Here is a 16,158-nt window from a genome sequence, read left to right as displayed (position 1 = left end):
CCTTGAGCATGTCCTTGCGGAAAAGCATGGATGTTGGTGTTGTGCTTTTGTCTAAGAGTAAAAAGTAATAAAAGTGGATCTAGACTCACATCCGTATTTTTTGGTAGGAACACGGATGGGGATGCTCTAGTAATATTTAAAAGGGACACCAGCTAAATTCCATTTCTATTTATAGAACGTGTAACGTTTGATACAATAGTGGCAAATAAGTCTCAATTTCCACAACGGCTCAAGAAATTTCCAAATCCGCTGTATATAAATCCAAAAATAAAAAAGCTACAAGGGGAAAAATTATCATAATTTCGGAATGTCGAAAGCTTGCTCTTTTTTTATGTGTATTTATGTTAGTGTGTAAAATTACAAATATGGTAATAGAAATCGAAGATAACGAAAGGAATACTGTTTGCCGTTATTGGAAAACTTGTCAGTTTCTTAGATTCTCTTTATCATCAATCTCCAACCAGTCAAAAAAGAAGAATATTAAAAAAACAGATAAATTTAACTCCCAACCAACCACCTCTGATAAGATGGAAATGCTTACTGTCCATAAATATTTATTGGCGCCGTAAATTTCACACCTGACCAATTTTATTGCTTGCAACTATTTCGATTTTTTTACTATTTAATAATTCATCCTATTTTTTTTTACTATGGTTGATCATATTTCTACTTTAATTTTTATCCATCGCAGTTTGCATTTACCGCATATAGAAACATTGAAGAATGAGTCTAATTTCTATTGTGAGCGGATTATTAAATAATTTTTATTTGTTTTGTTATGTTTGTGATTAATTATAGTGTTTATTTTCTGAAAAGTGAAGAAGAGTTGAGGAATTTTAATGAGGTGAAATTTGTACAAGATGGGATGAAAAAAGGGAAACTACACATGAATTTTAAAAATAAACCGCAAAAAAAAGGGAAAAGGAAAAAAAAAACACTTAAAATTGCGTCTCAGTAATTCCACAACGAAAAGAGTCCAGAAACCCCACCGTCGTCAGCGGCGCCGCAGCTCCAGGGCGGCGGCGGATCCAGCCACCCTTCGATCACGGCGTTATCGGCGTACACAAAATCACTCCCCATCTCCACCGAATCGAAGCACGATCCCAAGCTCGGCAGCTCCACGATCTCGCCCAGCTCCTCCGACGCCGCGGAGATATCGATCGACGACACCAGCGACGCCAGCGACGGCGGCGACGAAATCGACGACGAGGACGAGGACGGAGACGACGTCGCCGGCGATAGAATCTCGAATTTATCCATCGCCGCCGCCTTCGCCGCCGCTGCCTGGACGTCGCGGGGGCTGAGGGAGGCGGGGCGGGGCAGCGCCGCCGCGAGCTCGGGGAAATTGAGCGTGGCGGAGGCGCCCTTGATGCTCAGCGCGGCGACGTCGTGCGCACGCGCCGCCATCTCCGGCGTCGGGAACGTCCCGAGCCAGATCCTCGATTTCTTCCGCGGCTCCCTGATTTCCGACACCCATTTCCCCCAATTCCGCATCCGCACGCCGCGGTAGACCGGGTGCTTGCTGCTCCCCTCCCGAATCCGCTTCGCCTTCGGCGGAGGAGCAGACTGCTCCTCCGCCGCCAAAGTGTGTTGTTTTGGTGAAGCCATGATTTTTATCCTTTTTTAGTAATTTTAGTGAGTGTGTGGGATTTGGCAATTCAAATTCACTTTCCTAGTTAAGAAAATGTACAAATTATGAGATGAAGGAGGAGAGGGAATTTGATTTGAAGAGAGAAAAATGGAATGAATATATATGCAATAGAAAAAGGAGTGACACCCTATTTTATTTTATTTTATTTTATTTTTAATTTTGTTCACAAATGGGTGATTCTGGTGGATGACCCGACCCTGTTTGTGAAGTGGGGCCCCATTCAATGATAAACCACGCAACCATTTTGATTGTTTATTCAATTTCAATGTGTTACTGATTTTCACCTATGTTGACACTGTGGATTTAATCATTTAATACTGCTATAATGATCAAACACGTATTGTAAATATATGTCATCAATCATCCACAAGATTATGGAGAGAGATCTCTATCAAATTCGTACATAAAGCCTTTCTCTCACATGCATGGCTTCACGTACTCTCTCTCCCTTTCCATCCTTCAAAAGTAAATTTAGTTACCAAGAGACATGCCTCGTGAAATTGTTGTAATTTGGTAACTTGACATATGAGAGCGATCGATATGTGAAAAAGGAAGAATACTAACATGTTTTATGTTTTGTGTGATAATCTTTTGCGGACGTAATGAAAGATTTTATCCCATAACACTACTTACACTACCATTTATTTCTCTTTGATCTTAACTTACCAATTACGGAGTATACATTAAAATCTGTGCTGAACCTAACGCATGTTCATACTTTTTAGGGACGGAGTAAGCATTAAAATTAACATGTACTACTATATACTAGTGACAAACCAAAACTGAATTTCAATTTCATGGAAATAATATTTATATTGTGAGATATTATATATTGTGGCCTATGTTTGCTTTGGTCCCTAGCAAATATGACAAGTTGAAGATTTCAGCAAATGGGTCCATTTCCATGGAGGGGGGAAAATTGTAAAAGTCCTAACTTTTTAATAAAAGAATTTAATATATCTTTTTTGGTTGCTTGTATATATCTTCCCCTTTGAGACACGATATGTTTTGTCTTTCTGTGTAAAAAAAACCAAAATGAATAAAAAAAATAATTATTGATATTTTCGATAACTACCCATTTTAGACATCAGATTTCAGACATGAAGCAGTCTTGTGAGAGATTGAGGTTCTACAGTTTAAACTATTTAGCATAATTTAATTATACATGTATATAGTTTGCTAAATAAATAAGAAAGTTTGTTTTGACCATCAATTAGTCAATTAATATCAATACAACCTGTCAACACACACTAATCCATCATAAGTAAAATAGCTTCATTCAATGTTTTTGTATTTCCAAATTGATTTCTTGTACAAATTTTAGGTTGTCTATAACCTAATTTGGTTGATGAAAAACAAGAACATATAGCTGTTTGTTTTGCTGAATTATACCCTAATACAGTAATACTACTTACTATAGTGTAGTGGCAAAATCAAATATGGCATGATAATCAAAACAACGTCGTTTCAATCAAAACTGTGTCTCTTTATATTTTGATTAATCAAAACGAGACAATTATTTAACATTTGGTTAACCAAATGCCTAACTATAAATAAATTTTAGTCATTTTCAATTTGTAAATTCATGGGATATTCATCACACTATTAGTCTATTACTTAGTGCACTCCCATAACCAATCCAAAATAGTGACAGAACGTTGCATATTTTCTTGCATACAAAAGAACGTTGTATATTTATTGTTCAATAAATTGTAACTTTAAATGAGTGACCAATCACTATGTAACGGTGGATACACAATTTCATTAAAAAATCATATATTTTCCATACCAATTTATTTGGACCTCATATTCTTTGTTATTTTGTTTTGGGGTGGGAGGTAGGGGTCCTAGGGTTTGGTTTGGTAGCAGTTGCATTGATCTTAATTAGTCACATCTCAATTGGGTCAAGTCCCCTACCCTTTCATTTGTGCACCCCAATTTAACATTTTGTGGACCAACTATTTCCCCTTCCCTATGTGCATAATTATTATCTACTTTTATTGCTCCATTTTTTTGATATAATGAATATATACATATATTAAAACGTTGGAAATTATATATGGATGCAGTTAGAATTGATGGATTTTTTTGAACTCGAACCCTGTCCAAGTATTTTGGAATGAAGTATCAAGCTAGGACCTTACTTAATTAGTTGTGAAAACTCAGTCATGGCAAATTATACTTAGATCTTTGATTATTTTCTTGCTCATAAAAAAAATATATGGCAAAAATTACTTTGATTTTTTTAGATTAAACATGTGTACAAATGAAATTATATATAAAAAGAAGTGAAAAACATGATACCTAATAAAAATTATGTTAAGAGTTATCTTCATTTAATTCCAATAAAAAAGATAAAACGAATGTGATAGTAACTTTCATTTATAATAAGATTGGAGTTGAGCAGTAGTGTAGATTAATGCAACTTCAACAACATGCCGAAAATCACTTTCAATTACAAAAATATAAACTTGAGGGCCCCCTAACTTATGTTCTTTTAAATCATATCATTGCAAATATATGTAAATGGTGTCATTATCAATGTGTATTAATTGAGATTTGAGAACGATATGATTTTTAATCATTATACTAAGACAAATGACAAATAAGTTAATTAATTCCTGTTTTGTCGATCAAGCTTAGATTAATAGATCCACTCAAAAACTTTTTTTTATATAATAGATTTAATCTCACGATTATATTTGTCTTAATTTTTGCACTCAAATCAAATCTAGTCCCGGCCCATAAAAATATCTGACCGTGATACTTTTGGCATCAATAATGCATCAATATAATAGTATACTTATATTTGATTAAATAATTAATATTATCAGTCCATTTATCTTTGCTTCCCCATTTAAAGAACCCATGTGTAACACCTATGGACACGATTAATGTTCTTAGAATATCGAGATGAACGAAATTAATTGGTGGGATATTTTCGTTTTGATTAATTAATAGTAAGAGTTACTACTAGTTATTTTGGGTCTTAATTATGTGGTGAATATTACATAAAAGAAATTAAGTATAAAAAATCCACATTTCATTTTTGGGCCAACTTAGACAACCCCTTAACTATCTTATAAAGATAAATATGGCTATTTGAAACTAACCTTATTGAAAAAGACTATGATGTAGTGTAGTTATCAAATCTCAACTTCCGATATTATTATCGTCTTTATTTAGCACACTTTGTTTTTTTCTTCTTTTCTCCATTATATTATGAAGTGTGCTTCCAAACATGGTTTTGTCATATGACAAGTGACTCATTGTGTGAAAAAAAAAACTTAGTAATATGAAAACTAAGTTCTTAGAAACAAAATTCATTATATTCATAAGAATTTTGTATATATTGTTAAAAAGTCGGGATCGGTAAAGAAGGGCTTCTATTATTCGATGATATATTCATTATACATTAGGCACTATTATATAGGACTAAGATAGATTATACAAGGAAAAAGCTCATTAATTACATTGATTGATATCTCCAATGTTTGGTAGGATATTATATCGCATATATTCCATGATCTTCTCCAACACTCCCCCTCAAGTTAAGTAACAGGATTCCCGATACTCAACTTGCACAATACTTCTCGAAATGACTTCGAGTCCACTGCCTTTGTCAATATGTCCGCCAGCTGGTCTTCGGATTTGACATAAGGCATCTCAACTATCTTTGCTTCAATATTGTCCATTGGAGTTTCCTTCAAGAATCTCCGACGAATCGCCTTGTTCTTCGCTTCTACCGATTGGTTTTTGTCAAAGGAAGGTATAATTGCTCACTTCTACTCCTCTTCCGTTTTGAACCATGTTTTGAGTCCTACATGCATGTAGAGAGCGTAGGTTCGATAGATCGAAAGTTTTAACGGGAGGGAATTGTATGTTCGTATGAACTTGTTTGGTTTTGCGTTGTTGGTTGAATTCACATGTGATTGGATCGAAATAACTGTGAAAAATATGAGTTGGTATGCAAATATGTGTTTGAGGAATGTGTAAGCATGATGATGTGTTTTCGAGCATGAAGAATCGGTGTTTTCGTTGTGGAAATTTAAAAACCCTATTTTCGGATTTGAACCAGAATTCTGTGATGCTCGACCAGTGACTTATGATCTGTAGTCGACGCATCAAACGAACGAATTTTGCTACGAAATTTTTACTGAGTAAACTTCAAGATGTTTTCGGTGTCTCGTGTGAATTTCAGCCTGTTTTATCGAAAAATGAATTTTTAATAAATGTTTGAAGTCGACTGCGCAAATCTGCCAGAAACGCGAGTTCTCGTCATGAATGTTTCGTATTCTGTTTGACTAACCAAATGAACTCCGATTGATGTAATTCTTGAACGTTATGAATATTTGATGTGTCTTCTGTATTGTGTAAAATTTTCAGCCTTTTTGGGCATCGTATGAATTTATGGTGAATTTTTCAAATGAACTGCGAAATACTGTCAGAGATTGTATGTTCTGACCAGAGAGTTCAATATGTGATATGACTGACTAAATGACGTGATTTCGATATGAAAATTTTCATGGATTAACTTGAATGTGTCTTCTGTATCGTGACCAAAATTTAGCATGTTTTGAGGTCGGGTGAATTTAAAGTGATTTTTACAAAACGGTCGCGCATTTCTGCCAGTTTTCTGCCTTGATTAAATGACACTTAGTTTCAAGTTTAAAAGTGCTATATGATGCATGTATGTGCAAGGAACGTGTTTAAATGTTGAAATCACTTGCGATAAGTTGAAATGTGTTACGTGTGTTTTATACCCTTGTGATGTATGTTGGGCTTTGGGATTGATGAGAACAATGAGAGTGAAGCGATAGGACATGCATAGTAGTATGTTTTTGTGTGAGGCTGACTTGTGTTGTCGTTGACAAGGGTGTTGTGTTTTCGTGAACTCGAGGATCGAGAGTTGCTAAGTTGGGTTGTGATTTTGCTAAGAGAACGAGGTGGGCTTTCTTTCAAACCTCTTTACTTTTCTGAAAATATTATGTGGAGATATAAGGGTGGTTTAACTGTTATGTCATGCCATGGACTGTTTTGTTATGAGATTGTGTGCCTGATGCCTAGTTCGTATGAGTTTACTCCGTTAGGCTATATGGCTGTATATGTGAAACGAATTCGGGTCCGAGTAGGGCCGTAAACCCTATCGGGCTGTGTACACTGGTGGGATCGTGAGCCGTCCTTGCAAGTCGGCCGGTCTCGTGGGCGAATAGTGTGGCCACACTTTCGTCGCACTGTGATTGTGATTGTTGGATTGATGTGAAAAGTGGGGAGATTATTTGACTGGCCAGTCTATGAAACTTTTTGTGTTCTCGTGATATTTTTCTTTACTGCGTATAAAACTCGAGATCACTGGTATGGATGACATAACTTGATAAATATTTTCGGCATGAGCCCATTGAGTACAACAAGTACTCAGCCCTGCAATTTCTTTTTAAAATTTTGCAGGTTGAGCGGGATGTTGCGGTGGATGTTGAGCTGGCTAGAGAACTTAGGATACGTTGTGTCGTCATACATAGGCGTGATCCTTGACTCTCCTTGAACCCTTTTATCCGCTGCTATGTTTTAATTTATGTCTTAAGATCTTAAGCTTTTCGTTTTGGTGTTGGAACATGTATGGTGGTGTTAGGTTTTAAACATGCATCTACGTTGTCTTTTGAAAATGGTTTTCTCTGAGATTTAAGTTTAATGCGGGTTTTACTTAAACTTTTAATTGATGTATTTCTTAAGTCTAACTTTTCCGTTGTCCTCTTTTTTTAAAAGTATTCTTTTATCTTATGTCCTTTCAAAAAAATAATAACGTTAAAATCTTTAAACTAAGTTGTTTTCCTTTCTTCAAAATTAATTAAGTTTTTTTTTTAATTGAAATCCATGCATGTCGGTCACGATCGCCGCGTTTGTGGTACCCCTTGTATGGGCGGTCGTGACAGAGTGGTATCAGAGCTTTGTTCTTTCGCTCTGGTCCGAGAGTCTTCTTTCACTTTAAGTCTAAGTTAGTGAACCCTTATTTGACTAGAAGTGTCATGAAGGCTCAACATCCAGGCATCACGCTCAACCGATGAAAGTGAGGTGTGTTTAAATTGTTGGAAGTATGGAAGAGTAGTGCATGAAAATGTATGATGATATGATATGACATTGACAAGTTTATGCATGGGAGTGAATGATATGCATGAGGATGAGTTGTAATGGAATGGTTATACGAGCATGATTGACATAATACCTTGAGCATGTGCTATGTTTATGATTATGATGTTGTAATAGCATGGTTTCGTGGAAGTACAAGTATGATTGGCATGATAATTGAGACATGTATTTTATGTGCAAAGGTGATACCGATATGGCATGAATACTTGTGTGTATGAACTAAGTGATGTTGCTAAATGTGTTTTATGCGCGAAAATACTACAACGATAGCATGCAAAGATATGAAACGTTAAGACAACGACAAACTTTCGAACTACGCGACAAACTTAACAACTTTTTCAAACAATTATACAATTTGGTGTTTTAAAAGAAATTTTCGTCTCCGCGTAGATGGTACGAACGAAACAAACCGCGCTTAAGAGCAGTCAGTATAGTGCTAGAATGCGACAAGCGATTTACGATTACGACCACTATGAGAGAGAGGAAGGCAAGGCTTTGAGAGAGGTTGTCGCCCGTTTTGAGACCCTATGGCGAGATGTCTACGGGTACCATGTAACGGCTTATGGTGGCATAAGAAGACTAATTGAGTTGATGCCCGACAATTGGGAGTCTTGGTTGGAAACAACAGCCAGTCGGTTCACGTGGTACGAACCAAGAAACCAGATGATGGCCGGCGACATGAAAGGTTTTCTAAAGGCCTTAACCTGTGCTTTGATTGACTCATGTTCCGAGCGACCACCATCGACAGAGAAAGAAGAAGATGAGACCTTTTGGGAAGACAAAGATGTGATCGAGGTTAAACCAACGGCAGTAAGAGAAGCCGTACCACAAGAAGGCATGGTCCCGGGTTTTGAAGATGACTACGTGGATGTTAACACGGATGATAGTATGGATGACGAAGAAGATCTCCGTATGATTGATGAGTACCACGTAGAAGAGGAAGAGGACCCGGAAGAGGAAGAAGACCCGGAAGAGGATATTAGCACTAGATAGATGTGTGATGTTGTTTTCTTTTCCTTAAGTTGTTAAGACAGTGGAAGTAGCACCTTTTTGTTTTCCGAACGAATGCTTTTGTTTTTCCTTTCCACGTTGTTTATGGAAGTTTCCCTCTTCACGTGCTTTTAAGTAATTGTGTTTTATCGTATCGTACGCGTGCATGAAAGCGATGATGTTTTAATAACGATGTACTCACAACGGTGCTAACCTGTGTTTTAGATCAACATGCCCCCGAGACGTAGACGTGGTCCGCGTGTGGAGAACAATGTGGGGGAGCAGACGGAAGGAAGTGTCGGCAATCCACCCCCGCCTCCACCACCACCTCTACCCCAACCAAACGAAAGGGAGTACATCAAAGCCTTTCGGAAAGAGAACCCACCTAAGTTTGATGGATTGGGAGAGCCCCCGAAGGCGGAGGCATGGGTGCGCGATATTGAGCGTATCTTTGAGTTCATGGGATGCACGGACAGAGAACGCCTGGCCTGCGTGACTTATCAGCTGACAGGACCCGCTGACTTTTGGTGGGAAACAAAGAAGAGAACCATGGACCCCGCTCGCCGTGAGGCGCTTACTTGGGAGGATTTTAAGGAAGAGGTGTACAACAAGTATGTTCCGGAAAGTTATCGGCGGGCGAAGGTAGTGGAGTTCCACACGTTGAAGCAAGGAAGTATGACGGTCACAGAGTACGACCGCGCCCTATGTGAGATGACTCGCTATGCGCCAGAATTGGTGGATACAGACGAGAAGATGGCCGCGAAGTTCCGTTCTGGCCTTAGGACAGAGATAAGGGTCGCAGTGGCTAGTCGGAGGGGAATTCCTTATTCCGAGGTGCTGGGCTGTGCCTTAGATGTGGAGGAAGCACTGCCCAAGAATGAGAGGACAACAAACCCTACCCCATCTGCACCCCAAGCGAACTTTAGAGAAAAGAGGAAATGGGAGGGAAACCGAGCTTCTTTTGACAACAAGAGGCGTTTCTCCACTTTTCGGCAACCACAGAATCATGGGCGCCAAATTGTGCCACAACAGAGGGGAAACCCACAGAGAACACCCTACTGTAATCGGTGCTCCAAGCATCATGTTGGGGAGTGCCGAGTTGGAGGCATTCGGTGTTATGCCTGCGGTGGAAACGGGCACATGTCTCGAGAATGCCCAAACAATAACAAAAGTGGAGTGAAGAATGGGCAAGGACAGAGACCACCACAGCAGCCTCAACCAATCCGACAAGTGACCCCACGGCAAGCAAGGGCATATGCACTCAAAGGGAATCAAGGACAGGAACCCCAAGCCAGCAAGGGCAAAGAGAATTTGGCAGGTATGGGAAAGCTCCAACAACTGCCTATTATTGTGCTGTTTGATACGGGTGCTTCGCATTCTTTTATTTCCATGTCATGTGTGAATGCCTTAGAACTCCCTACTGCTATGCTTGAATCGAGTTTGAATGTGTCCTCACCGGTTGGAGGATTGATTGATATTGTGAGAACTTGCCCGAACATAGAGTTTGTGTTAGGAGAACTAGAAGTAGTGGCTCAACTCTTGCACGTTATGCCTTTGGAGAACGTAGACATAATCTTGGGAATGGATTGGCTTACCGAGAACCACGCAACGATTTACTGTAAAGAGAGACAGATTTCCTTTCAAGCCCCGGGCGAAGAGCCGACTATCTTGTATGGGATCTCCATGAACCGACGAACCTCCATAATCTCCGCATTGCAAGCAACTACGATGATAAGGAAAGGACGTCCGGCGTATCTGGTATACTTGAATGGGGAAGAAAAGAAAGAATTGAGGGTGGAAGACGTGGCAGTGGTGCGAGATTTTCCCGAGGTGTTCCCCGAAGCTTTACCAGGACCGCCACCCGACAGACAGGTGGAGTTCATCATTGATTTAGAACCAGGATCAGCGCCAGTATCAAAGGCGCCATACCGAATGGCCCCTAAGGAGTTGGCCGAGTTGAAGGTCCAGTTGCAGGAACTGTTGGACTTGGGTTTCATTCGACCCAGTGTGTCACCATGGGGAGCGCCAGTTCTGTTCGTTAAGAAGAAGGACGGAACGATGAGAATGTGCATCGACTATCGTGAACTAAACAAGATGACTTTGAAGAATAAGTACCCACTGCCAAGGATTGACGACTTGTTTGACCAACTTCGAGGAGCGGGCGTATTCTCGAAAATGGATTTGAGATCAGGGTATCATCAACTAAAGGTCCGACGAGAGGATGTGCCTAAGACTGCTTTTCGCACTCGTTATGGCCATTATGAGTTCGTCGTGATGCCGTTTGGTCTGACCAACGCCCCAGCCGTTTTTATGGACTTGATGAACCGAGTTTTCCACGAGTATCTTGACAAGTTTGTGTTAGTCTTCATCGACGACGTGTTGGTATACTCGAAGAACGAGGAGGAGCATGGACAGCACCTACGAACAGTGTTGGAAACGTTGCAAAGAGAGAAACTTTATGCCAAGTTTAGTAAGTGTGAGTTTTGGCTGACTCGAGTGAACTTCCTTGGCCATATTGTGACGGCAAATGGGATTCAAGTAGACCCAGCAAAGGTCGAGGCCGTACAGAATTGGAAATCGCCGAAAACGCCAAGTGAAATCCGCAGTTTCTTGGGATTGGCGGGATATTATCGACGCTTCATTGAAGGATTCTCTAAGATTGCGAGACCGATGACGCAACTACTAAAGAAGGGAATCAAGGTAGTTTGGACGCCAGAGTGCGAGGCGAGTTTCCAACTGTTGAAGGAGAAATTGACTACAGCACCAGTCCTAGCGGTACCAGAACCCGACAAGGACTTCGCCGTCTACACGGACGCGTCAAAAGTAGGACTAGGATGCGTGTTGATGCAGGATGGGAAGGTGATAGCATATGCTTCCCGACAGTTGAGACCAAATGAGTTGAATTTTCCGACGCATGATTTGGAGTTAGCAGCAGTGGTGCACGCGCTGAAAATTTGGAGACATCATCTCTATGGAGTGAGATGCGAAATCTATACGGATCACAAGAGTCTCAAGTACTTCTTCGAGCAGAAGGAGCTAAACATGCGACAACGGCGTTGGTTAGAGGTCGTGAAGGACTATGACTGCGGTATTAATTACCATCCGGGCAAGGCGAACGTGGTCGCCGATGCCTTGAGTAGGAAGAACCAACCTCAACTAGCTTATTTCCTAACGCAAGAGGAAGCGTTGATTCACGAGTTCGACAAGATGAGTTTGGAGATAGTAAAAGCGCCCGAGACAGTAGGTGCAAGTTTGGCGACGCTAGTGATTGAGCCAGATTTGAGGACCAAGCTCATAGAAGCCCAGCGACGTGATGGAAAGTTGGAGGAGTTACGTGCGAAGGTGCGAGCCGAGGAGCTTGATCATTACCGTGAGGAGGCGGATAATGCCTTGACGTACGATGGACGATTGTGTGTGCCGAGCGATGAGGTGCTAAAAGAGGAGATTTTGAGTGAAGCGCACGACACGCCTTACACCGCACACCCCGGAAGCACGAAGATGTATCGGGATTTGAAACAACGGTTTTGGTGGAATGGAATGAAAGGAGACGTAGCGTCTTTTGTGGAACGATGTCTAGCATGCCAACAAGTGAAGGCCTTACACCAACGGCCATATGGGAAGTTGCAACCGCTCGAAATTCCTGAATGGAAGTGGGAGCATCTAGCTATGGATTTCGTGACGGGTTTGCCAAGGTCACCGAAGGGCAACACTGCGATCTGGGTGATCATTGATCGACTTACTAAAAGCGCGCACTTCTTACCGATTAAGATTACTTATGGCGCGGACAAACTAGCAAAGCTCTACGTGAACGAGATTGTGCGATTGCATGGAGTGCCAAAGACCATTGTATCCGACCGCGATACGAAGTTCACATCAAAGTTTTGGATGAGTTTGCAACGCGAATTGGGCACACAGTTGAATTTTAGTACTGCTTATCACCCGCAATCGGACGGGCAATCAGAGAGGACGATTCAGACACTTGAAGATATGTTGCGAGCTGTCGTCTTAGATCGAGGGGAAAGTTGGGAAACGGTTCTACCTTTGGTTGAATTCGCCTACAACAATAGCTATCAAGCGACGATCGATATGGCCCCGTACGAAGCCTTGTATGGCAGGAAGTGTCAATCCCCACTTTACTGGGATGAAGTCGGCGAGAGAAAGATGTTAGGGCCCGATGCTATAAAGGAGATGACTGAAATTGTGCATCAAATCCGCGCAAGGATCAAGGAAGCTCAAGATAGACAGAAGTCGTATGTGGACGTACGTCGAACGGAAATCAAATTCGACGTTGGTGACAAAGTGTTCTTGAAAGTGTCCCCGACGAGAGGAGTTGTGAGATTTGGAGTGAAGGGCAAGCTGAAACCGCGTTTTGTGGGACCGTACGAGATCATCGACGAAGTAGGTCCTGTAGCGTATCGTTTGGCGTTACCTCCCAGCTTTGGAAACGTGCATAACGTGTTCCACGTGTCGCAGTTGCGCAAGTACGTGTTTGACCCCAAACATGTGATTCACCAAGAGGAAGTGATCCTAACCCCCGACATGAGCTACGAGGAAAGGCCCGAAGCAATCCTAGATCGAAAGGTACAAGAGCTACGAAACAAGTCGATAGCGTCCGTGAAGGTGTTGTGGAAGCACCATGGCCCCGAAGAAGCTACGTGGGAGTTAGAAGATAAGATGAAAGAAAAGTTTCCCGAGCTGTTTATGTGAGACGATTAAATTTCGGGACGAAATTTCTGTTTAGAGGGGAAGGATGTAACATCCCAAACTTTTGTGACCCTTTTTATTATGTTATTGGAATTTTGGAATTTTGAAACGTTTGATTTTATGTGATTAGGTGCTTTGCGTGAAATAAATTGTCGTGGTTAATGTGAATGATGAGCTTGAGACTTTATGTCATTCCAATATGGGGAAATAATTAATAGGATCATGCATTTATTCTTTCTCAAGTCAATTTATTGAAATATTCGGCCCTTCCTAATTATTGAGATAGTACTTCTTTTGTGGATTTAATTAAATTATTTTGGGACTTTAATCCAAATTAAATCCAAACCCATGGACCGTAAATTATACTACAAGAAATTCGAACTCCATTTTATTTTTCCTTGGGAGTTTTCGAAAATCTCCTATAGGAGAATGAATTAATCCCTTGATTAATTGGTGCTTTATTGACTCCCTTCCTTTGAATTTAATCCAATTAAATCATGGGATAATTTATTTCTTCACCCAAAATAAATAGAGAGTTGGGATATTTCCTTGGCTATTTGAGCCTAGCAATTTTCGGCCCCTCCACTAAATTTTGGGGGATATTTTATTTGTTTCCTAATTTGTGGGATCCCCTTTTTATTCAAATAAATTCCTATGTCATTTTAATTGGGGATGTGAATATTTTTCTACTACTTCCCTTCCAAGTCACACGTCCCATACTATTATTTTCCTTGTGGGAATTTAATTAATTGATGCCTATTTTATGGGAGCCTTTTTCCATAAAGAAATTACCTAATTTAAATCCTATTCTATTTAATTGGGGATTTAAATAATTTTTGTACAAATTCCTCTTGAAATTTTCGGCCCCCAATATATTAATTCCTACTTGGAGATTTAATTTATTTTTGTTCCCTTGTTTATGGAATATTCACCTTTATTTCCTAATTTATGAATATTCTCTCCAAGTAAATAATTGCTATATTTCCTTATTAAATTTTCAGCCAATTTTCGAAAATGTGGCTCTTTAAAATTGTGGGATTCTTATTCATTGGTCTATATATTTAATTCCCCACAATTTATTCATTTAATTCATGGATTTTAACCTAAACTATAAATATTAAAAGCTAAAACCCTAGCCCCCATTCTTCAAAAAAAAACGCCACCCTTTCTTCTCTCCTCTCCCACACGGTTTCTCCCATTCTCCCACTCTCCCATCTCCAAAAACCTCCATTCAAGCTTATTCTTGCATCCATTGGAGTTTCCTTCAAGAATCTCCGACGAATCGCCTTGTTCTTCGCTTCTACCGATTGGTTTTTGTCAAAGGAAGGTATAATTGCTCACTTCTACTCCTCTTCCGTTTTTGAACCATGTTTTGAGTCCTACATGCATGTAGAGAGCGTAGGTTCGATAGATCGAAAGTTTTAACGGGAGGGAATTGTATGTTCGTATGAACTTGTTTGGTTTTGCGTTGTTGGTTGAATTCACATGTGATTGGATCGAAATAACTGTGAAAAATATGAGTTGGTATGCAAATATGTGTTTGAGGAATGTGTAAGCATGATGATGTGTTTTCGAGCATGAAGAATCGGTGTTTTCGTTGTGGAAATTTAAAAACCCTATTTTCGGATTTGAACCAGAATTCTGTGATGCTCGACCAGTGACTTATGATCTGTAGTCGACGCATCAAACGAACGAATTTTGCTACGAAATTTTTACTGAGTAAACTTCAAGATGTTTTCGGTGTCTCGTGTGAATTTCAGCCTGTTTTATCGAAAAATGAATTTTTAATAAATGTTTGAAGTCGACTGCGCAAATCTGCCAGAAACGCGAGTTCTCGTCATGAATGTTTCGTATTCTGTTTGACTAACCAAATGAACTCCGATTGATGTAATTCTTGAACTTTATGAATATTTGATGTGTCTTCTGTATTGTGTAAAATTTTCAGCCTTTTTGGGCATCGTATGAATTTATGGTGAATTTTTCAAATGAACTGCGAAATACTGTCAGAGATTGTATGTTCTGACCAGAGAGTTCAATATGTGATATGACTGACTAAATGACGTGATTTCGATATGAAAATTTTCATGGATTAACTTGAATGTGTCTTCTGTATCGTGACCAAAATTTAGCATGTTTTGAGGTCGGGTGAATTTAAAGTGATTTTTACAAAACGGTCGCGCATTTCTGCCAGTTTTCTGCCTTGATTAAATGACACTTAGTTTCAAGTTTAAAAGTGCTATATGATGCATGTATGTGCAAGGAACGTGTTTAAATGTTGAAATCACTTGCGATAAGTTGAAATGTGTTACGTGTGTTTTATACCCTTGTGATGTATGTTGGGCTTTGGGATTGATGAGAACAATGAGAGTGAAGCGATAGGACATGCATAGTAGTATGTTTTTGTGTGAGGCTGACTTGTGTTGTCGTTGACAAGGGTGTTGTGTTTTCGTGAACTCGAGGATCGAGAGTTGCTAAGTTGGGTTGTGATTTTGCTAAGAGAACGAGGTGGGCTTTCTTTCAAACCTCTTTACTTTTCTGAAAATATTATGTGGAGATATAAGGGTGGTTTAACTGTTATGTCATGCCATGGACTGTTTTGTTATGAGATTGTGTGCCTGATGCCTAGTTCGTATGAGTTTACTCCGTTAGGCTATATGGCTGTATATGTG

At 39.9% G+C, this 16,158-nt stretch overlaps 1 protein-coding gene across 1 annotated transcript; it reads right to left on the bottom strand.

Moving 5' to 3' along the window:
• Window positions 1-800: 800 nt before the first annotated feature.
• Window positions 801-1,741, bottom strand: LOC121783265 (dehydration-responsive element-binding protein 3-like). Its single transcript, XM_042181293.1, has one exon. The coding sequence runs from the start codon at window positions 1,606-1,608 to the stop codon at window positions 952-954; it is 657 nt and encodes a 218-aa protein (XP_042037227.1). The 5' UTR covers window positions 1,609-1,741; the 3' UTR covers window positions 801-951.
• Between the last annotated feature and the right edge of the window lie 14,417 nt (window positions 1,742-16,158).

Source organism: Salvia splendens, chromosome 21, assembly GCF_004379255.2.
Source record: "Salvia splendens isolate huo1 chromosome 21, SspV2, whole genome shotgun sequence".
Lineage (NCBI taxonomy): Eukaryota > Viridiplantae > Streptophyta > Magnoliopsida > Lamiales > Lamiaceae > Salvia > Salvia splendens.
The sequence above is the reverse complement of the archived record's forward strand: the minus strand, read 5'-3'. Positions and strand labels throughout refer to the sequence as shown.